Source organism: Pipra filicauda, unplaced genomic scaffold, assembly GCF_003945595.2.
Source record: "Pipra filicauda isolate LSUMZ 115617 unplaced genomic scaffold, ASM394559v2 scaffold11_size5308982_pilon, whole genome shotgun sequence".
In the NCBI taxonomy this organism is placed as follows: Eukaryota; Metazoa; Chordata; class Aves; order Passeriformes; family Pipridae; genus Pipra; species Pipra filicauda.
The window spans coordinates 361,017-383,327 of record NW_024103652.1 but is presented as its reverse complement, the minus strand read 5'-3'; the positions used below and the strand labels follow the sequence as shown (position 1 = coordinate 383,327).

At 37.5% G+C, this 22,311-nt stretch overlaps 1 protein-coding gene and 1 long non-coding RNA gene across 4 annotated transcripts in view; one reads left to right on the top strand and one right to left on the bottom strand.

The window, feature by feature from the left end:
* Positions 1-5,129: 5,129 nt before the first annotated feature.
* Positions 5,130-15,581, bottom strand: LOC120324285. The gene is made up of 2 exons (XR_005565459.1): positions 15,353-15,581; positions 5,130-15,007 (listed from the first exon to the last, which is right to left on the bottom strand). It is a non-coding gene; the product is annotated as an uncharacterized LOC120324285 (long non-coding RNA).
* A 245-nt stretch (positions 15,582-15,826) lies between these two features.
* Positions 15,827-22,311, top strand: part of NOVA1 (NOVA alternative splicing regulator 1) — a 142,226-nt gene continuing 135,741 nt past the window's right edge. For 2 of the 3 annotated variants that reach the window (XM_027746123.2, XM_027746122.2), the window contains exons 1-2: positions 15,827-16,292; positions 18,163-18,306. In XM_027746123.2, coding sequence (XP_027601924.1) covers positions 16,157-16,292; positions 18,163-18,306 — 280 coding nt within the window. In that variant the 5' untranslated portion in view covers positions 15,827-16,156. The remainder of the gene's footprint in view (positions 16,293-18,162; positions 18,307-22,311) is intronic. The other variant, XM_027746124.2, reaches the window with a different exon arrangement.

The following is a 22,311-nucleotide window of genomic DNA, read 5'->3' as shown; positions in this document are numbered from 1 at the left end:
GAGCTTTTTGTTCATGCTCTCAGAAACAGAACACAGGGTAATTACTGGGAATCAAAATTAAGGTAATTATTCTAGAAATAATACACGGATTTATAAGGAGGCTTAAAAGGGTTATAGTTCCCTTAAAAAATTAGATACAATTTCATTTAACTTGTGAGAGACATTCTACTAGTGGAAAGTATAGAGGGTCCCACTAAATAATTATGGTGTCCTTTTTGGCCTTTGAGGATAAGACTCTGTAATCTCAAGCTTTTGGGCTTTTAAAAGACAGTAGAGAAACATAAAGTTACAGTAGACTTTATTGCTCTTCACAATCTCACATGTGCATCTCAGAGCAGCACATTGTGTATAACAATATCTCATAATTTAGGCATTAAAATAAATGCCTGTAAAGTCAAAATGTTTTGCTTCACTTAATGTATATCTGCATTAATATATTGTGATTACAGATTTTTGATTTTTCCTCTCCTCTAGAGGACAGAATTGGTGATGTTTAGAGAAAAGACCACAGTTACCATAGTGTGAAAAAGAACTGAAACTCATTATGGTCTTGATTTCAGTTTACAAAAATTTCTGCCCAGTTTGCTCTACAAAGCAGTGTGCAGTTTCACTTTTCTTCTAATCATGGAGATAGCTCATGCAGTCATATCAAGTTTAATTGATTATTTTTCTTTCAGGAAGCTGGGTGCTTTTGAACTTTTTACTCAGGATACATCTATGAGGGCTTTTGTCTTAGCTTGATAAAATAAAGTGCAAAATTTGATAAGCTGCGATGTCAGGCTAGATAATCTAATTATTATTTTTTATGTGTATAAAGCATATTAAAACATGTAAATTGAATGGTTAGTGAATCTGTTACATTAGGAATAACCTCTGTACTTATAATAAGAAGGTAAGCAGATATATTCTAAGATGATATTATAAATTATTCTCCTATGAGGAAAGGCTGAGAGAATTGGTTTTTTTTTTTCAGCCTGGAAAAGAGAAGGCTTTGTGGTGACCTAATTGAGGCCTTCCAGTACCTGAAGGGAGCCTACAAGAAAGATGGAGAAGGACATTTTACAAGAGCATGTAGTGACAAGACAAGGGGGAATGGCATCTAAGTGAAAGAAAGTAGGTTTAGATTTGGTATTAAGAAAAATAATTTTTGCTGTGAGGATGATGAGGCACTGCAACAGGTTACCCAGGGAAGCTGTGGATCCCCCATTCCTGGAAGTGTTTAAGGACAGATTAGACATAGCTCTGAGCAACCTGGTGTAGTGGAAGATGTCCCTGTCTACAGCAAGAGGGTTGGAACTAGATGGTCTTTAACGCTCCTTCCAAACATTCTATGATTATTTTACACAAAATGTTGTTCACTGTTTTTCTAGTGATAAGGCTTTTCAGTATCTTTTTATAAGATTTCCCTCTTGTTACAGAATTACTTCTGCAAATCTATGAGAAAACTACAGAAAAGGTTTCTTAAAAAAAAGTCTGACAACTCAGTTCTCAAATATCAAAGAAGACCTATAGACGCAACACAGGAATTCAGTGGCAATGCAGAAACACCTTTTTATTTGGGAACCTTTTCCTCTTTTTTCTTTTTGAAACTTAGGTGGTCTCTCCTGGTCCTTAGTGGTATGTCAGAACTGAAACATCAGAAGTGAACAGCAGTCCAAAAAACCTATTACCCAGGTGCTGATAACGAAGAACCAGTTTCTTAAGGGAGGTATAGCTAGTTTATAATAAGGTAATGTCCACAAAGGAATCCTCTCCTAATCTTAGACAACAATTGTTTTGGAGCACGAAGTGAGATGTTTCATATTGTTTATGACTCCTCGTATTATCATATAAGTTCTTATAATAGAAAAATGTATTGGCAATCTCTTTGAAATGCTTTCAGTTCAAGTCCTCACAGATCAAGTCTTGGCCCCATTTAAGAGTAGAGGCTGTAGAGAATCTATGAAACTGCTGTTACCTTGTTAGTCTTACTGGACAATAGTTATGACATCAGGCGACGGAGGCAGTCTACTGTTCAGTTGCATTCTGGGCCCTGTATTTGTTTCCAAACAAAGGGAGAAGAAGAGGGATGTTTTTGAAGATTACTCAAGCTGTTACCTAAGTCAGAGAGCCAGAGGAAGTCCAACAGTCTGCCCTTTCCCAGCCTTATTATTCAACCTTGTATGGAAAGCTTTGTTTAGCTGTTGCCCTGAATATATCGTTTAAACACATGAAGAAACTTTAAAATGTAGTACATATTAAAGGATGGCAGCAAAAACTGCACTTTTGTAAAGACTTTGTCTTTTTTCTCTCTAGTGTACACTGTTTATATTCTCAGCCATGGTTACTTGATGGCAGTTTTTCAAGCTAGCTATTTAAGGAGTTAAAAATACTTTATTTCAGATGGCCCATGAAGTGTGATTGTCCACACGGGGAGATTGTTGTTCCCTGTGACAAATCAATGGATAGTATTTTGGTGTATTGTAGACCTGAGGCAATATTTGCAAGATGCAGGAACGTTGATAGTGATGTCAGTTGCAAAGGTTTGGGGAATACAACTTGATTTGATGACTTTGCAGCAGCAGTCTTTAAATGAAATTTCCTCTTTTGTGGGGCTGCCATTCAATAACCCATTTGAATCAAGGATTCCTGATAATTTAAGCACCCCATAAAACCTCCTTATTGTTATATTCTAGCCATGCTAAAGCAATTGCTATGCCTTCTTAGAGAAAATTAAGATTATTTTGGCTACGAACACTTTTAGCCAGATATCATATACCGTTGTTATAAAGATTTCCTAACTAAGCAATAACATCCGATTTTGAGAAGTATGAATTTAAGATTGTTTATCCCAAGCATAACACCGATAAATTGTATTACTTTCTTGACTTTATTTTCTACTAGCAAATGGATTTCTAAACAAGAAAAGTTCAGCGCCTTAATGTAAAATTCATTTTTCCCTCAACATTTCAAGTCACATAGTACTGTTTAGCATTATGCTATAAAGGCTCTTTTTGGTAATGCCAAGCCATAGGACAAGAGGCAATAGGCAGAAACTGATGTACAGGAAGTTCCACCTGAACATGAGAAGAACTTTGCACTCTGTGGATGACTGAGTCCTAGAACAGGTTGCCCAGAGGGGTTATAGAGTCTCCCTCACCGGAGGTATTCAAGAATTGTCTGGACATACTCCTGTGCCATGTGCTCTATGATGAACCTGCTGAGCAGGGAGGTAGGACCAGATGACACTGTGGTCCCTTCCAACCTTACCCATTCTGTGATTCTGTAATTTTTTTCGCTGTTTTGAAGTCACCAGTGTGTTCTTCTACAAGGCATAACCCTACTCCTGTTTTTGTGATGATCATACTCCTGCATGCAGGAACTATATTCCAACCTTATGCCACACTACTTGCCTGAGGTGGACCGTTACCACTCATAAAAAATTATGTTCCCTCTTGCATGATTTACCTAGATAAATTTGTAAAAAACCCCAACCAATTCAAATTTTGCATACATCCAATGAAAAATTTCCTTTTTAGGAGTTCATTTCTCTATCATGCATGTATGGAACTTTGATAGATACGAAAAATAAACAAGCAGGCAACTGAATAACAGTATATTTAAATTTCTTTAATACACCAGAAGCAAAATTGTTTCTTTATTTTTAAAAATGAGAATTAACCGCTTATGACCTCTGTAATTTTCTTGTCCTAAGCTCTTGTCACATAACCAATTACATTCATAAATTAATATACTGTGTTTTTAATGAAATAATTCCAGAAACACTGATATTCATCTCTGTTAAAAGTCCGTGTCAGTTAAACTGTCACCATTCTTGAGGGTCAACAAGTTTCATGATTATAGGACTCTGGATGGAGGGAATGAATACTATAGCTCTCCTGGTGAGATTTCCCTGTGAAAAGGGAAATCTTTCCACACTGGGTAGTTGGTAAGCTCCCTTGTTCCTGCAGGGACAAGATTCCCATTAAAGTATTAATCTTTGAAGAAATAGGTCACCTGCAGAATTCATAAGATCTCAGATACAGATGGTCGTCCAGACCAAATGTTTAAATCTGGAGTAAAATTAGAGCAAGTGTGATCTCTGGAACCAATCAAACCCATCCTGTACCAGAAAGAAAGCACTTCTGAATCTTATTCAGGGATTTCTTCAAAGTACAGTGATCTTGTGGAATGATTTCCCTATGTAGTAAATTATCCTGTCTGACATTTATGTTGTTTATTTATTAATATCTTATTGTAATATACATATGCAGTAGTATTTTGTTATACCTTATATTCTGATATGCATTACATGTTATAAATATTGCTTTAAATAATAGTATTTATTATTGTGTTATTTAATCTTGTTCAAATCTAGGCTTTTTATATATTTTTTTCGATCTTATAAAGAAAACATTAATTCCAATTTAGTTAGCTAGGTATCCTTGAGAAATGGAGAGACACTTGGATCCATAAATGTTTCACCTATCTCACAGCTCTTTCCCAGACACCTTTACAAGACAACTCAATCTAAAACAACCTGTTTGCCTCCAGCGACAGCAAGGTGAGTGCAAACAACCAGCTTAGCCTAAAAACCTAGCTTTTAGATGGCTGAAGTCATATATCATGAAACCTCTCCCAATTTGAAATGCAGATTTTTCTTCTCCTTTCCCCTGTAATTATTTGTGTAAGTATATAATGTGAGGCTGAGAATGAGGATGCTGTGTTAGAAAATATTTCTCATTTATTTGACAGTATTTGTGTGAAGAGATTGTTGGTTTTTAAAGATCACAAATTATCAACAATGTGTCAAAAGAATACAGAATAGCTCTATTTTCAACAGAGGAAGGGAAGAAAAGTTACTGCGCTGGAAACAATAACTTAATTTGCAGATCTGTGTTGTTATTGACACTTGTATCTACAGATCCACACCAACTGCAGGAAGCTATCCTGAACTTATATGAAGGCATAATAGTGTTGTAGAATTTAGACACTTGTCTGTTAAGTGGATATATTTAGAATTTGATTAATGGTTTCTTAACCGAGAGGTTTCTTACCACTAGAGGGCTCAAAATTGCTGTGTGATTTTATGTATGAATAATGAATAAACATATATATATACACCTATATACACATAAACACAAGGTATATACATCATTCATATGCATGTGCTTTATTTGTGTGTACACAGGTATGAACACATATATATGCACATACTTGTATTTTAATACATAATCTATTTTTCTTTTAAAGTTTTTGAACATTTAAATAAATTCAAATCTCAGATATTAACAAAACTTTGAAATTCACCAAATACAGGTGAAATATTTATCTATTTTCATAATTACAATTTTCAACTTCATTCTCAGATGACTAGATATACACAAAATGTTCATTTCATCAAACTGAATATTGAAAACAATCACATTAAAAAAAAGTTCAAACTTCCATGACCAATGCCTGCTGTCATCATATGTTTTACTGAGGTATGTAGATGACACTGAATAACATGAACACAGTTAATTCTTTCATAAACGACTTCCCAGAGAATGTAATGCAGTGTTGCAGAATTGATCACAGCAAGCATTTTTGTTTGATTATATGACTGATTCTCCTGGGAAATCTTAGAGGCTGTAAAGAAATAAAATGTTCATGAAATGCTGACTGTCTTCTTTCACTAATGTGACATTGTAATGATGAGAGAAATGGCTTTCAACCATTTTTACGTAACGCATAATCTTTGGAGGTAGTGCAATCCAGTGACTCTACAGTAAGACAATGTAATGATGAATAATTTATCCACACAGTCCAAAAGATAGTTAACACAATATTTTCAGCCTGAGCTGACATATACAAAAGTTTGAGGTATCAGTGTTTTCTATACGTTTGCAAAATTATATTGATCTAAGAGGTCTGGTCAACAAACCAGTATTTCAAGAAACATGGAATTTCAGATTATACTGATTAACAATAATGTACGTTTCTGTAGAAATAAGAACACAGACACCAAAATATTTTACAGACAGTTATTGCTGTACATAATAATCAATTTTGGATACTTTCTTTGGAATATTTTTCTGTGTAGAAAATTTTGCAAAAACAAGAGAGAAGATACTCTTTTTGCAGCACACTGTTTTGAATGCTTGTAAAAATTGTGTTGAACACAATAATCTATATGAATAAAGACTACTCAGGTGAATGGGCATTTGCATAACTGAACAATATCTTTTAGGCATTGATACAGAATAATGTCTTTGAATTTGGCTGAACTTCATGTGGTTACTGCCTAAATTATCAGTAGTACAGCTAGACACTAAAAACTGGAAAAAAGCTTAACATCCATTTTCTAGAATGATCATCTTTTGTGGTTTTTCTTAAATTGTTAAAAGTCGTACCAAATGTTTCACCTTCGTAAAATGTTAAATGCTTAAAAGAGCACAATAAAATAATTTGAGGGGAGGGGTAGGGAGAGTTTACATTAAACAGTATGCTGAAAATACAATTCTATTGCTATTTACACTTAGCTAAACTTTAAAGTACAGTTTTTTACAGTCCTATTTCTGTTAATGCATTTACTTTAAAATGAAAAATATATGCAACTAAGCCAAGATATTTTCACTTTAAGCATTTTAACTCTTGCATGTTTTGCATTAAGAATTTAGCTTTACTGATTGTGTATGATGTTAGATTAAAACTATAATGTTCTAATAAAAGAATATCATCTGTTGTGCACACTTTCTTATGTGTAATGCATTCTTAGTTTACCAATTAGTTGTCTGAACTTGGGAAATAATCTGCCACGCTGGATGACAGATATTAAAACTGGGATTTTTTACTGATTCACTTGGCTCACATATTCATCACATCACCTTTAGTTCTAGGAGTAAGCTTGAAATCAATAAAGTAGACTGGAATGTGTTGAAACTACTTTTACTAGACTAAATTTAAATTTTTTTATAAATTTAAAACACATTTCCGTAAGTGGAAGATCCATTTCCCTAATGACACTCTACTGATGTCAGTGAAATTATGCTAGGGATTAGGGTCTATCCAAGTGGAGTTAGCTGCTCCACTAAGATTTTAAGAAAAAAACCTCCTTATCATATCATGGCACTGTACAAATTGCTCTAGTGATTTCGCTTTTATATTATTATCCACAATGAAAGAAGGACATCAAACTATTAGAGTGTGTTCAGAAAAGGTTGACCAAGATGGTGAAATGCAAGGAGAAACAGCCAAGGTCACTTGGTTTATTGGAGCTTGAAGACCTCTTTGCAGTCTTCAACTTCCTCAAGAGGACCAGTAGAGGGGAAGGTGCTGATCTGCTCTCTCTGGTGACATGAGGAAATGGAATGAAGCTCCATCAGGGGAACCTCAGACTAGACATTAAGAAAAGGTTCTTCACTGAGAGGGTGATCATTCAGTGGAACAGGCTTCCTAGGGAAGTGATCACGGAACCAAGTTCCAAGGAGCAGTTGGACAATGCAAATATTTATTAATAACAATCATAATATGAAAATAGCAGTGGTTTTCACAAAGATCCTACATGATGCAAGATTTGTACCGGGTACAAGGAACTGCAAGTGAGGACTAGAAGTCAACTATACTGGTGATTTTTTCTTACCCCCTTCAAATGAAGTACATTAATTTTAATCTGTTGGCATCAAAGAGTTTTCATGTGGAATGGGATATGATAGTTTCAATGAACATTTTCTTAATTGGACAACGTTTGAGTTTTAATCTCTGCATAACATTTACATAACAACATAACCTCACAAGTCAATTCTTCTCATCATCCATGAACATGTTCCATAATATTGTCATGACGCTCTGTTGAGTTAAGAAATGCCAAGCATTAACCAAACATAAGTGGTTAAACTAGTAAATACAAGCTATATGACTGAATACAGCTTTTTATAACCTTTATTACAAAAACCCAAAATATCTTGGTAAATATGGGGTTTAGGAGAGTAAAACCCTTTGCTATTAACACATACAGAAATTAGAGTTCATTTCCATTTTAAATAGTTACTGACATGCCTAACAAGTGGGGGAGATATGTAGGACAAGATCCTAGGGTTTGGGATTATGGGATCTAACAGCAGTCAATCCAAAGCAATGACAGCATGTGACAGAGGCAGGAGGTCCACTTATAAATACCTTTGTTGTGAGCCATGATGAATCTGAAAGCATTGTTTCTAATGCACAATGATCTTGTTTCTGGGTGGTTTTTTTGTAATTTGGTAATTTTTTTTTGTGGATATTCATCTCACTTGCAATGACTCAGTTCTGCAGTAATTTTATTTTTACTGTTTCAACATACGATTTTTTTCTTCTGTGGAGGAAATAGCTTAAAGCTGTAAATGAAAATAAGAATGAAAAGTACAAACATTTAAAAGTTTTGAAACAGGAGTCTTCTTACTTGGCTAAAATATAACAAAAAAAATCCACAAAAATTTCCAGGAAAAATAATCAGGCTTCTTTTACGTACGTAATGTATAACTTTCTATATCATCATGTTTAGATCTGTTTTTTTGTCTACATAAAGCATGACTATGTAAAGATTTTCACTTTAACTTGTTATTTTTAATTATTGGAAAGTGCATCCTTAGTTTTCAATTTTGTAACTGCTAAATTTTAAATTATATACCAGCTGTTAATTTGTTTATATATAATTTATTAAAAATGATAAATTATATGTTCCTAAATATTCTTTATACATATTCCTATTATATATCCCTAAATATTTCTATGCAAAGTTATTTTAAATTGCCTGTCACTGGATTATGACAAGAATCTCTTTTATTGCAAGAATGCGTTTCAGACTATGTTAATATCTTTTATATAGTTTCCTTACTCTCTCCACTATTTTTTTCCTGAAGTATTTTTGTCATTTTGAATGACTTAAACTCCCTCCAAATCAATAGAATAGTTTTCATCCAGTAGATCCATGGATTTCTATTTTCTGAGCATGTGAGCTGTCTCTTTCATTTTGGTCATGCAAACACTCACAAACATAAATAGCAACTTCATAAGTCTTACTGAAATGTAAATAAAAATAAGTAATATTTTGGAACTAGTGTTAAAAGTCTATATGTTGTAAATGATTAAAGTAAAAATGATCTCATATTTTGGTACCTTTTTGCATTTCCAGTGCTACTTTTCACTGAAACAAAATAACAAGACGAATAAAACCCACAAGTCATTAATAATCTGCCACTATTTCCTTCTGGCTTAAAATGGTAACTAAATAATTCAGATAGACTTGTACTGCTGATGAGCTGTCTGTTTTAACCTCACTGCACTAAGGAATACCCTTTGTCTGAAATAGGCAGCATTATGCCTAATCCCCATGCTTTTTCTAGGGCCAGATAGCCTTTGTGTGCAGCTGACACACAGATACGTGTTTTCATGGCAAACTCAGGATATGTGCCAAATCATTCTGGCCAATTTATCCTGGCAGTAAGTTTTAGCTGTTTACCCTCCCCCACTAAGAGATTTTCCAGTTCAGGGGTATTTTTTAGGAATAAATTTCAAGCGGGTAGAAATGTAAGTGGAATCATCGATTTCTGTTGGTGAAGTGAAATAATTTCTTGAAGAACAAATCCTAACATATTTGCTAAACTCTAGGGAAGAATCAGTTAAACATCCCATTGTGATTTGATATTCTTAAAGGTAATAACTATTTCCTAAAATCTTACTGTGCTGAAAATTAATTTGTAATCTACTGGTATATGCGTTTTGATATAGTAAGCATTTTAAAAGTATTTTTAAAGATCTCTAGATCTCTACTAGAGACTATTATTATTTCAATAGTATTACTTTTCTTACTTTTCCGTTAGCAAAAATTCTACCACTATAATAATATTATACTTATAAAAGTTACTTTTACTGGAAGCGTTTATTATTTGGAAAATTGATTATAAATTAAACAAGAAAAAATGAGGTTCCTTGGTGGTTAACAGTAGGAGAGTTTGCTGGTATATTTTTACTAGGATATAGTTGTCTTTAATGATCTCAGGTAGTATACATTTTATCAGTGAGCAAAATGATCAGAGCAACTCAAATTTTGCTATGTAATTTAATATAAATCATGATTACCACAGAAAAATCAGTACTTTGTCTTTATTGTCTTTTTCTTATTTTTCCTTTGTCCATTGTGCAACATGTTTACTTTTTCTCCTTGTACTCCTTTTCCAGAAAGATTTCTGATCTTCTCCACTGAAATAACTCTTGTTTGTCAGCTGAACTATAGCAAAATTCCAAAACAATCCTGATTGAGGTCCTATATTGTAAGACTACATTATTCAAAGAAGGGAATCAGGCTTGACAACAGAATCAAAGAAACTAATTTTTATGTTAATGTATCTTTTTTCCATACTTAATTTATTTTAAAGTTCCAAAATGTCGAACAAAGAAGACACTTGGTGGTGAGTGGGCAAAATGATATATAAAATAGTAATATTATTAGAGCAATTATAATAACAGTGATTGGAAACAGGTATGCTGATTCCTTGAAAAATACCTGATCTGTTAAAGGAATACAGTCAGAAGCATCTGGAGTGACATTCAATTTGTAGAAGAGATGCTTTACCAATTGTAACTGTCCTTTTGTAAGATAGTGACAAGAGGTACACAATCAGTAACACTGTAAACTGATGAAGCTACACAAGGAGATGCTTCTATATTGATGTTACATTGTTTCATTACAGTGAATTTACGCCTAGACTGTACCCATTTTAAACCTTGAATATCTATTTTTCTAGTAAAAACAAAATAATACACACACACGCATACACACACACAAACTCCAAAAAATCCTCCCCCCAAAAAAGGAGAAAAAGCAAAACAAACAAAAGCAATGACCCAAAGAAAACAGAAGATACTACTATTTTTGGAAGGCAATTGAAATCAAGTCTTCATTTTCTTTCATTCTGAGAAAGAAAAGGTCTTTAGATTACTGTGCAGAAAGATCACCATGGAGATGACTTTTTGGGGTAAGTGTTCAGCCACTGGAGTTTCAGATATCCAGATCCACACATTCGATTCCCTGTGAGGGATGAAAAATTATCCTGTTCTGAGGCTAACTTGTTTTTTTACATTGAGATCTGGATACATCCTTAGGTAACCCCTTGTAAATCTGACCTACAGATTCAGCAATGAAGCACTGGGATCAATTCAGTTCAGTATTCATGAAGAAAAGTCAAAAAAGTACTGTAAATTTTAATGAACTTTGTGGGAATAGAAGGAGACAGGTGATCCCTCTGCTGAGAGAGCAGAAATGGGTGCTGATTTCCTACAAACACTTTCGCCTTCAATCACCAGAAAAAGAATTTTGGCCAACATATTCATGTTATGACAAATAGTGTGGTCAAATTATTACTGATTTTAAATAGTCATCCTCAGTTTCCTGGAAAAAGAAAGCTACTACACAGCAATGGTCTACAATATGAAGAGGTTTAGCAGTTGTCTATGCTCTTTTCAGTGAAGAGTACAACTATTAACACTTGGCTTTCAGCTAGGTAATGCATATAATATAGATAATAAAAGTAATACAAATGGGGGGAAATAGATAATCAGGTCACTTTCTGCCTAATATGTGTTTAGCTTTTTTCCCAAACACTGGATTTGATTTTCCTTAGATTAATATTGCTGGAATCTTGGAGAAGTTCCACTGAAAATTAAAACATTTACTGGTGAACAAATTCTGCAGTATTTAAACAAGCAACAATTAGACAGCTAACTCAATGACAATACCAGTTTAATTGATAGATTGTCAGAGGAAAGAAATTTCATAAACACGAGATGGAAATTAAAAACTTGAAAGATTTCGTCACTAACTGTAATTTTAGTGAAGCCAAAGTTTACTAGGAATCACAGCAATCATTCAGTAATGAAAAACTGGCAATTGTAGTAGCACCATTTTGGACAAAGACAGAATCTGTTTTCTTTTACCTAGCCAGGATGTTTAAGAGGTATCATTTTTATCAAATGATTATTGGGCTTTGTTATATAAGGGGAAAATTGAAGTGTTCATTCTGTTAGCCGGAGGAGAACTATACATCACCTCCATAAGAAACAGGAGATTGGGTCTTGTTCCACAAAGTGGACCTTATCAGATTACTAGAACTCCACCTCAATTATTATGCAGATTTCTATTTGTTAATATATATGCTTAATTGCTTTAGTTTATCCTTCTTCCTAATCCCTTTTATTTCTAAGCATAACTCTTATGTCCGTGGGGGAGATTAATTTGAATGCTACCATCCACACCTCCACCAATCGAGAGTGATTTTAGAAATAAAGCTGTTAAATTGAATTTGTACTCCATGTCATCACTGAACATACTCTTACTGAAGTTATAGAATACCTCGTCTGGTAGGACATGATTGAAGGAATCAAGACCCCACAGCTGCTTGAAAAGCATCTGGTCAGGTATGCCAATCTGCTGGCTGGAAACAGAAAAGATGAACAACAGATTACAGATTTGGAAATAGAGGAAAACTCAGACCTTTTAATATTTTCCATCGGTACTTTCTGCGTAGATATTACAACAGAGTGGGGGCAAGGTTGCATTACAGGCCTCCACAACTCTTTTTGCTTGTGCTTCAGACCATGAACGATGCAGGACAGTTGCCTGCATTTTGCTAAAAGCTGTTTCTTTCATTGCCCCCACCCATAACAAAGACCCAGTTTGCTTTAAACTCCCCGTGACCTCTGCCACTAGAGGGCTGCACTTTGTGTGATATTCCCCCCTAGACCTCCAGTATCACTGCTCCAAGCAGTCAAATAAGGAGAAAAAAGTGTATTCTGAAGCATATCTCTAATAACTAATAGTTTTCTTAATATTAAATCAATATTTGTTGAAATGTTTGTTACATGCAGCTATTTGCCTAGTTAAGTAGAACTGTTACTGAGACGCTAGCTGAGAGGCTAGTTATATAGTTTTAGCAAACTTCTTCAAAGATGAGCCTGTCTATTAAACTACAAAATACCTACATAAAGTACCAAAAAACTTAAAAAATCTTGTCTAAGTGGGATGGGAGATAAAGTAGAGGGGAAATATTAAACAAAAGGCATTCTGTAGAGACTAGGGGAGGCACTTGTGAAACAGCTGTTAGTAAAGAAACAGGCTAAGGCAGGACAGACATCTGCTGAGTCTGAGGAAATTAGGTTTCAGGATTACTATTTTTTCCTCTAAGCTTATGGAAGCTAGATACACAAACAACATACACGCTGCTTATCATGTTAAAACCTTTTTCATTCTACACTTTAATATTCCTGCTGTTAGCATGAAACAATACTTTTGTTTGAAGAATGCAATCAAGTAAACGTTTTATAAGCTAATTGGAGATCCCAAAGGGAGGACTTGCAGGTGCTGAATCCAATCAGATCTGTCACATAATTAAAATTGGTGCAGGGGGCACAGTAAAACAGATGTGGTCTAAAAATCAGAGAATTATTTGATTCAATGTTGCTTCAAATGAATGGGACATATTCAGTGACATAAAGAGAGCAGTGTTATAATTTATCCAGTTCCACTGCGGAAATTGACTCAAGACGGCTTAATTCAAACATCGTGGTTTTTATTTTTGCCTTCAAAATTTTCTGTAAGTCATTTGCTTAGTTCACAAATAAAAAGAGGCCTTTTAGGACTGATGACCCTACAAACTGGACCTGAGATTTACAAGTCGTGCGGTGCTCTTTCTGACTCAAAAACTAATAAAATTTTTCACCTGGAACTTAGTAAAGAAAATGCAAGAGCTAGAACCAGTCCCCAGTTTGCTGTACCGTAATTGTGTCAGCAACTGTCAAGGTAACAGAAGCCTAAAATTTTATTTCAGTCAGTAAACTAAGCAATTATGAGTCAGAGTATCTTAGATACAAAGGGTACCTGATGAGTAAGAAGGTTCCCTATTTATACAATCATTTTTCTGACCATATATGTTATCAAATTGTTACTGAATCAGCTGCATCTATTTCATCTGCTGGTGAGGAAGCTGGATATCACATTCCTGGGACACAATTCCCAAAGAATTCATTGAAAGTTTCCCATGTACCGTGCTTGATTGAGTTCTTAATTTGTGAATGCATTTGGGCAGGAGCCTGTTAAGATGTTAACATGTGCACAGTTTAATATCCTATAATGAATTACATACCTGTCTTGTAATTTTTAAGCAGAGGTGATGAGCTATACGATATATTTTACACGAAATCTGCATTTTAAGTACTAAAAATTGTTTGGGGCAGTATTAATGGTAAGTGATTACTAAAACTAAGGCTATCTCCCAGGGAGCTCAGAATGGAAATTGGATTTCGTCCACAAACAGCCAGGTTTTCAGCTCACGCATTAGGAGGAATCGAGTCAGCAGCCACGCTGCACACACACGTAGCAATATGAATTTAGCACAGAGCGTGGTGTAACGCAATAAACACATGTGCCTAAATTTTGTACAGAGTTGATGCTCCAGTGCTGACCACTGCCTCCACGGTTACAGCGGTTTGAAAAATTTCTTCAAAGGCAATTCAACGAGTCAATAAATAGCATGCTTTTCTGGTGCGCAGACAATCCCCCGAGCCCTGCCTCCCCCTTCCCCCACATCTTAAAACGTTTTAAGCTTCCACCTGAATAATTTCAGATTTGTACGCAGAAATAACCTTCACCGCAGCAAAACATCTTTGATTTCTCTACGAAATACTTAGGTAAGAAACGCGGCTCTGTGTCGCACAGCTCCAGCTAGACCGGCTGTCACAGCATAACAATAATATCTTTATTATTTCCTCTACAAGCCTGCGCGATGCAGCCCGGCGCGTCGGAGGCTCCCGGCGCGGAGCGGCAGCGCTGTCCCCCGCCCGTCCCCCGCGGCGGCCGGCGGGGATGGACGGGCGAACGGATGGACGGAGGGCTGCAGCCACACCGGCCGTGTCGCGTCGCGCAAGTGGTGCAGCCAGCCCCGGCGAGGACGTGTCACCGCTATCCCACCGCCTCCACGAGCAATCTCGGCCGTCCTCCCACGCAGCCGCGGGCCTGCGAGGCGCAGCGTGTAACCCAGGTGACGCCGCATCACGGCGGGGACCCTCCCAGGGCAGGAGCCAGCCCCCACACACACCCGCCCCGCCGCCGCCCCCGCCGCAGAGGTTAAAGCATACAGCGGCTCCTCCACTCGCGTCCTGGAATTGGCGATGAGCTCCAATCCCAGCCTCGCTCTCTTTTGTTCCCATTGGTCGGATCTCCCGCCTGTCTTCACAGAAAGCCCCGCCCTTCTTTTTATCGCACACACACATACATATACACCCCCCTCTATCGCCCCCCCTTCCCCACCCGCCTGCCCTCGGACACCCCCGTCCTTCCACCCCCTCCCACGGTTCTAACCTCTCCTGCCTTTCGGGTTTCTGCGGTGCAGCAGAGGGTGGTGACCCCAACCCCTGGCCAGCCAGCCGCCCCCGGTGTTGGGGCAAGAGCGGAGCAGCGCCGCACCACAGCGGCAGCGATCCCCCTCTCCACCCCCGTGCCCGACAGTGAGGGAGCGGCGGGCAGCTGAGCCGCAGCGTCAGGCGCGGCACTAGGGCGGGCAGGGGCGGAAGGGGGCTCAGAAACAGCGTGAATCATCTCCCACTCTCTCCCTCGCCCACCATTTACACCGCTCGCTCCCTCCTTCTCACCCTCCCTCCTTCCTTCCCTCCCTCCCTCCCTTCCCGCCGATTCAGTCTCACTCGTTCTCTCTCCCCTCCTCTCCCACTCACTCTCTCCCCTCCTCTCCTCTCCCACTTACTCTGTCCTCTCCTCCTCCCGTCTCACTCTTTTCACTCCTTCCCCTCCTCCTCTCCTCTCCCCCATTCTCTTCCCTCTCGCCCCCCTTGTTCCCCTGTTTCCCTTCTCCTCATCTCCTCCTGACACTGCACTGCAGCTGCTCCTCCAGCCCAGTCCTGCCCGCTTCCCTCCCTCCTTTCCCTTCCCTCCCCCCGGGTGCCAGATAAACAAGGCGCGCAGCATCCTCGACAATCCCGATCTTAGCTCTACATTTTCGAAAAGGACAAGAGAACGGGACGAGCCCCCTCCCCTCCTCCTCCTCCCCCTTCCTCCTTCTCCTCCTCCTCCTCCTCCTCCTCCCCCCTTCCCTCCCTGCCCCCCCACCACAGAAGGGAAGAGACTATTCTCCTCCGAGCAGCAGCAAACATGATGGCGGCAGCTCCCATCCAGCAGAACGGGACCCACACCGGGGTTCCCATAGACCTGGACCCGCCGGACTCCCGGAAAAGACCGCTTGAAGCCCCCCCTGAAGCCGGCAGCACCAAAAGGACCAACACGGGCGGTGGGTATATCCTCTGTCACCTCCCTCCCCCCCCCAACCCACCCACCTCTTCGCTTTCCTACCTGCCTGCCCGCCCGCCTCTCCTTCGCCCCCCTCCAAAAGATTCCCATTTCTCTAATGTTATCATTCATCAAAATGGCGTCGGTTTTCAGCATCTACCAGTCTTTTTATTTAATATCCACGCTGGGGCTGCACAGCCGTGACCCTACGGAGGCGAGGAGGGAGCACAAGGGACTCCCGCAGCACAGCTATCTCCCTCGCCCCTTTAACGATGGGCGAAAATAAAGGGCAGCTGGAGGGAGACGGTAAACGCTCTTCCCTCCTTCCACATCTTCGGGGTCGCAAGTTGAATTTCAGCCTTGTCGTGCGTTTTCCTCCTCCTTGGCCTCACTTCCATTGTCAGCGCGTACACGGCGTGTGTTTGCAGTGCCGAGCCGGGGGCGAGGGCTGGCTGGTGGCAGGGGGAGTCGCCCCTCGGCTGCGGGGACTCTCTAGTTAACATCCTGCTCTTCCTGGAGGAGATGAGTTATAACGGGACCAGCATCTCCTTTATCCGTTTGCACTGGAGTCGTCATAACAATGCACAGTGGCAGAGGTGAATTTATTTGCCCCATGTTGAGAGCAGCGCTCCGACTGTACATAATGCATGGTTCCCCAGCTGTGGTAATACGGGTGGGCACCACTGTCACACACAGGCACTTCTTGAGACGCTTATAGTCTCAGAGAAGAGAAGTAAGGTGAACTGAGATCGTTACCTCTGCTTAGGGGTAAAAAAACCCCCACAGCTTTATGAAGCAGGTTTCATGATATTTTAATATCCATGGCAATGGGATCTTGCCTTAATTACTGAGGATAGCCCAAGTCTGGGAAACCAGCGTACCCTTATTGCCTTGCACTTCTTCAGAATCGGTTACAGAAAGGTCCTCAGACTTCAGTGTAACTGGATTTAACAGTGTGGTGAGGGTACTGACAATTGTGCAGTTTCCAAATCAGACTGGGAATCCTTTTTTTTTTTTTTTCTCCCTTCCATTCATTCTATATATTTTTTCCTGTTTCGATTGTGTGCTTTAACACTAGTGGTGGGTAGAGGACTGGCATTGTCTATGTTGTCACCTTTTAAGTGTATTTAAAATAAGTGACTTAGGGTTTTGATCAACTGGGAAAAATTCTTCTTAGTGTCCTTTAATTAATGAGCTTAAAAGAGATCATTATCTCTTAAGAAGTGCTAAAGGAATACATCAGGATTACTTAGGCAAGTGATTCCATCCGCACCATGTTGAGTTGTTTTCTTGGCAGTGGCTGAAATGCTTGGAATAAAACCCCACATTTTGGGTGGGTTATTTGGTAGCGGAGTAGTCGTTTTGCTCACTTAAGAAGAATACAGGCAATAGCTAATTGCTGTTCTCATGTGTTTGCTAATGACAAACAAATAGCTCATTAGAATTTACAATTCGTTCCTTTCTGGTTTTGTCATTTCTTTTGCAGCATTTTCAAGGAAGGTTGTAGTTGTCAGTAGCCACGTTCTCGTGCAGGGCTTTATTTTTTTTTTAAGGGGTCTGATCATTTCTGCATGCTGTGGTTACCGTTGGAAAAAAGCAATCTTTGTAATATAATATGAATTTTATTCTCATTCTTTTACTGAATTAAGGAACCTATGTGTGTTCTTTATTTTGCTTAGAATAAATGTAGATATTTTAAAATGTCAAAGGCACAGTCTAAACATGTCTTGTAGAATGACGCAACTGGTTAGATGTAAATGCATGAATTAGTGGAGGAGTTTAAAGACGTAACCTTTTGTTTATTTGTGGGTCTGGGGAGAAAAAATGAGAATTTATAAGCCATATTAACCATGCATATCTCAATTTTTCAGAGGATGGCCAGTATTTTCTAAAGGTCCTCATACCTAGTTATGCTGCTGGATCTATAATTGGGAAGGGAGGACAGACAATTGTTCAGTTGCAGAAAGAGACTGGGGCCACCATCAAGTTGTCTAAATCCAAAGATTTTTACCCAGGTAGGTGAAAAATTAGCCAATTCTTTATTTTCAAGTCCCAAGGGACATACGTACATGTCAGTGTGTTTCATATATTGACAACTAGGCTTCCAGTGCAGCAGGAAGCATTATGTCTCACAAAAGTATGTTATGAAGTGCAACAGTGAATATAAATGTTCTGTCTGTTTTGGTGTATGGAATGGACCGTGCTTGGCACTAACTGCTTAAAACAAGTTTAAAGATGTTTACAATGTTTCTGTGAAAGGTTATTTTAATTAACAGTGATTGCTTTGTTTTTTATTAAAAAAAATAAAAATCTAGCTTTAAGGAACCACTGTGACAGGTGGTGTAAAAATAATTGTTCGTTTGAAGTTTCCAGACATTAGAATGACAAATAAGGTAGAATGAGTAAAAATAAGAGGCCGCTTAGTAAAGAATGGGCCATTTACTTTAAATCCATTATGTACCTTCTTTCTTCTTCACTGCTTTGTTCGCTGGCTCTGGAGTGAAGTAGAGAGGACAAGTGCCGCTTTTTAGATATTCTTTATATTATGTTTATCATGGTGGTGGAAGAACACTCTATTATAAAGGTGAAGTGCTTTAGATGAGTAAAGAAATTAGCATTTTATATTAGCTGTATTAATGCACAAGAAAGAAGTTTTTTTTAGTATTTGAGTATTACAGTAATAAATACCTGAATTGGCATTTCTCCTTTATATGATTTCTGAAAATGGAGTCTTACATATAATGATAGACAAGATTTAACTTCTGTAGTTGATTAATCATTTTTTCCCTAATATGAACAAATTAGTATTCTTTAATTGAACTTTGTTCTAGAGGACTTTTAAAAAACTGATGCAAAATAATAACATAGCTGACACTTCTGTGTTTTGATTTTGTTGTTTTGAAGAGTAACTGGTGATTTGGAATTGAGTTGAGCTGTTGAATTGAGTCAGCTGTTACTGACTTTTTCTCTGTTGGAAAAATAAGAGTTGCTTTGCGTTTGATATACTTTAAAAAGATGACTGAATTCTGCAAAATAGTGGAGGCAGTTGGTATGGATGTAAACAGAACACTAACATTGGAGCATTTAGCATCCCTGCCCTCTAACTTTAGTGTCAGGCAGAAGTAGATAATGTTTTATTAATGAAGAGATTTTGATCTATTTACAAAGATGATTGTTAATGTGGAAATTTTAATGCACCTGTTTTACGTCTCCTTAATGAATGTAGTTTGTAATGCTTAAATGTCAGAGGTTGAAGTGATGCATGTAGATTTTTTTTTTTTTTCCTGTTGAAAGTTACAGCTTATGAAGGGTGCTCATTTCCTTTGAGGCCTTGTTTACTTTTTTAAAAAAAAGCTCGGAAAAATGATCCTTTGTTTTGAAAGGTATGTTAGGGTGGAAAAAATCAATGTGGAATTGTGAAAACTCTAGGAAGAAATAAAAGCATTCTAAAGAGCCTGATTGCAGAATTAATAACATAATCTGGGTAAAGAGCTGCAATAGTAAATTAAATTCACTATCAATAGATGAAAATGAAATGGATTTTTTGCATTATGCATGAGGGGGTATCAGATATGCAAGAATGTTACAGAAAATTGGTGTTTATGAAGAATATTCCAAATACCAAATTACAAGCCTTTTCATTTTACTACAGTTTATTTACACTCACTTGGAAAGGACGCTTCAAAGATTAGATCTTTTGTTCAGTGCTCTAGTATAGTTCTTTTGTTTTCTGATTAAATCAGAATTACTTTTTTTTTGGTGTGTGTAGGAAATTGTAAAGATAAAACAGTAGTAGCAGAAGAACCTTTGAAAAGTAAAAATTAGCAAGCTAGAATAACATGAGAAAAACATTTGTGACATATTTTCCCTTAAAATCAGTAGCAATAATATAAATAATTAGGGCTGGGAGGCTCAAGCATTTTCACGCTAACAGGTGCAAATGAAGTTCCAGTTTGACTTCATACAGTCTGCCTTGAATTTGCAGCTACGCTGTGTCATATAGAAAGAGTTTTAAGGAAGCTGGTGACTGATACCTGCTGAAGCATAGAACAGGGATGGGAAATGGATTCCAGCATGGCTAGCTCTTCTTAGTCTCTCTGTTTGCGTCTGACCACCAGCCCATGGAATTTTTGGAGGTCCTAGCATTCCCTGAGCTGATGGCTTTTGGGTTTCTTCCAGACTCTCTTGCTTATATAGCATTAGGGAATACAAACCTTGTGAAAGAGCTAAGATGAAGATACGGTTTATTTTTCTTACAAAGTTTCTTAAACAATTATTCTGTTTTCCTAATAGGTGCTACTTAGTCCTTATCCCTGCTTGTGATTACAAATGTGTTTAATGTATATTTTGCTATTCAATGTTCTGGTGTTGAAGCTTCTGTGAAACTCTTCTGTATTTCCAAAAAGTTTTAGAAAAGTAAGTTCCTGTTTGGAAAGGAGGAAGTTGGTTATAACACAGAAATTACAAATAGTTCCCATGATCTAATAGTGTTTTTTCTTTCCCTCTGTGATATAGGACTTCAGTATGCAGACTGATTTCTGTTGGAATTATTTTTGTGCGTCAAAAGGTGACATAATTACTGAAGAATTATATGGCAGCTCTAATTAAAGGAAATTAAAGGAAAAACAGCTTTGCACTGTACATTTCAGTTTACAAAATAGGAAGCAGTATAAAAATATATTACTGTCCACTGCAGTCTTATTTTTTGAGTACACAATTTATTGTTCTCTTTTCAGGTTACCCGCTGACTTTCTCTAATTGTCTGGACTCCTGCAATTTGACTTTGAATATTGTGTCTAGATTATCCCTGATTCTTTACTGTTCAGGCTTGTCCCCCAAGATTAACATAAATGAAATTAAAATGTCAAAATATACCCTACTTTTATACTAAACGGTATTGATCCTTTCTGTAGAGAAGTACAGTGTGTATTGACTAGTAGGTTTTGGTCCAAAATTTGAATACAGATTTAGCCAACTGCATAAAGAAAGTGGCTATTCTGTGAAGCTATTTTAATGTATGGTTTTGTTTTGAGTAATATAAAAAAATTATTTCTGTTGTATGAAGCTGTCATTGTCTTATCTGTTTCTCCATTCTGCATTATAGTGACCGCCGGACTGAAAACTACTTGGGACATATGTATATTTTCCATTGCGAGCGCTGGCACACACTCTTGCTTTCTTTCTCTCACGCGCGCTCTCACTCCGCGTTCCTGCCCCAGTCTCTCCCATATGCACACACATGCACAAAATTGTTGCATCGCATCATGTTGTTTATTTTGCAACAGGATCTTGCCTGGTCTCAACTTGGTGCTTGAGTGAATTTGAGCTTGGTCAGTGTTTTTCAATTTATTGGAATATGAAGCCATACAGAGATGAATAAAAGCATAATTAAATGGGGATAAGTTTTTACCGCTTTTAACAATATATTAACTGTGTTATTCTCATAGCAGATTTCTGATCAGTAGTGATATAAATGTTGGAAGAATATAAAAGTTGTGAGTTTCTTCTCTCACCTTATGTAGAGAGTGTGTGAAATGTTGTGTGGCTATGCTGTGCTTGTGACTTGAATTTGAGATGTTTTCTGTTTAAATATCAGATTTTTTTAAAACAGTCATGCGTTATGTGAGATAGTCTAGGTAATCTTTGTGCCCAGTGCCTTTCTGAAAAGTCTCCTATTCTGACTTCTAAAAACCTTTCAAACACATTGAATGTGTAAGTAATAACTTTACAGGAATTTATAATTAATAAGCTTATAACTTCATTACTCTTATAAACTGCTAGGAAGGAAAAAGGAATCATATATCAAGCTTGGTTTACCATTATTATTTCCTTTATATAATAAAGCGATTGTCATGTTAATTTATAACTTTTAAAAATAACAGTCTAGTAGGGAAAAGAATTTTTTAAAAATCAACACTTGAAATAATGTTGAAGTGAAATACTGGGTTTTTTTCAGCTAGGGAAGAGAAAAGAGTAATGGAGTTAGAAGTGAGCATAGCTTTAGTTATTAGCTGTCTGTT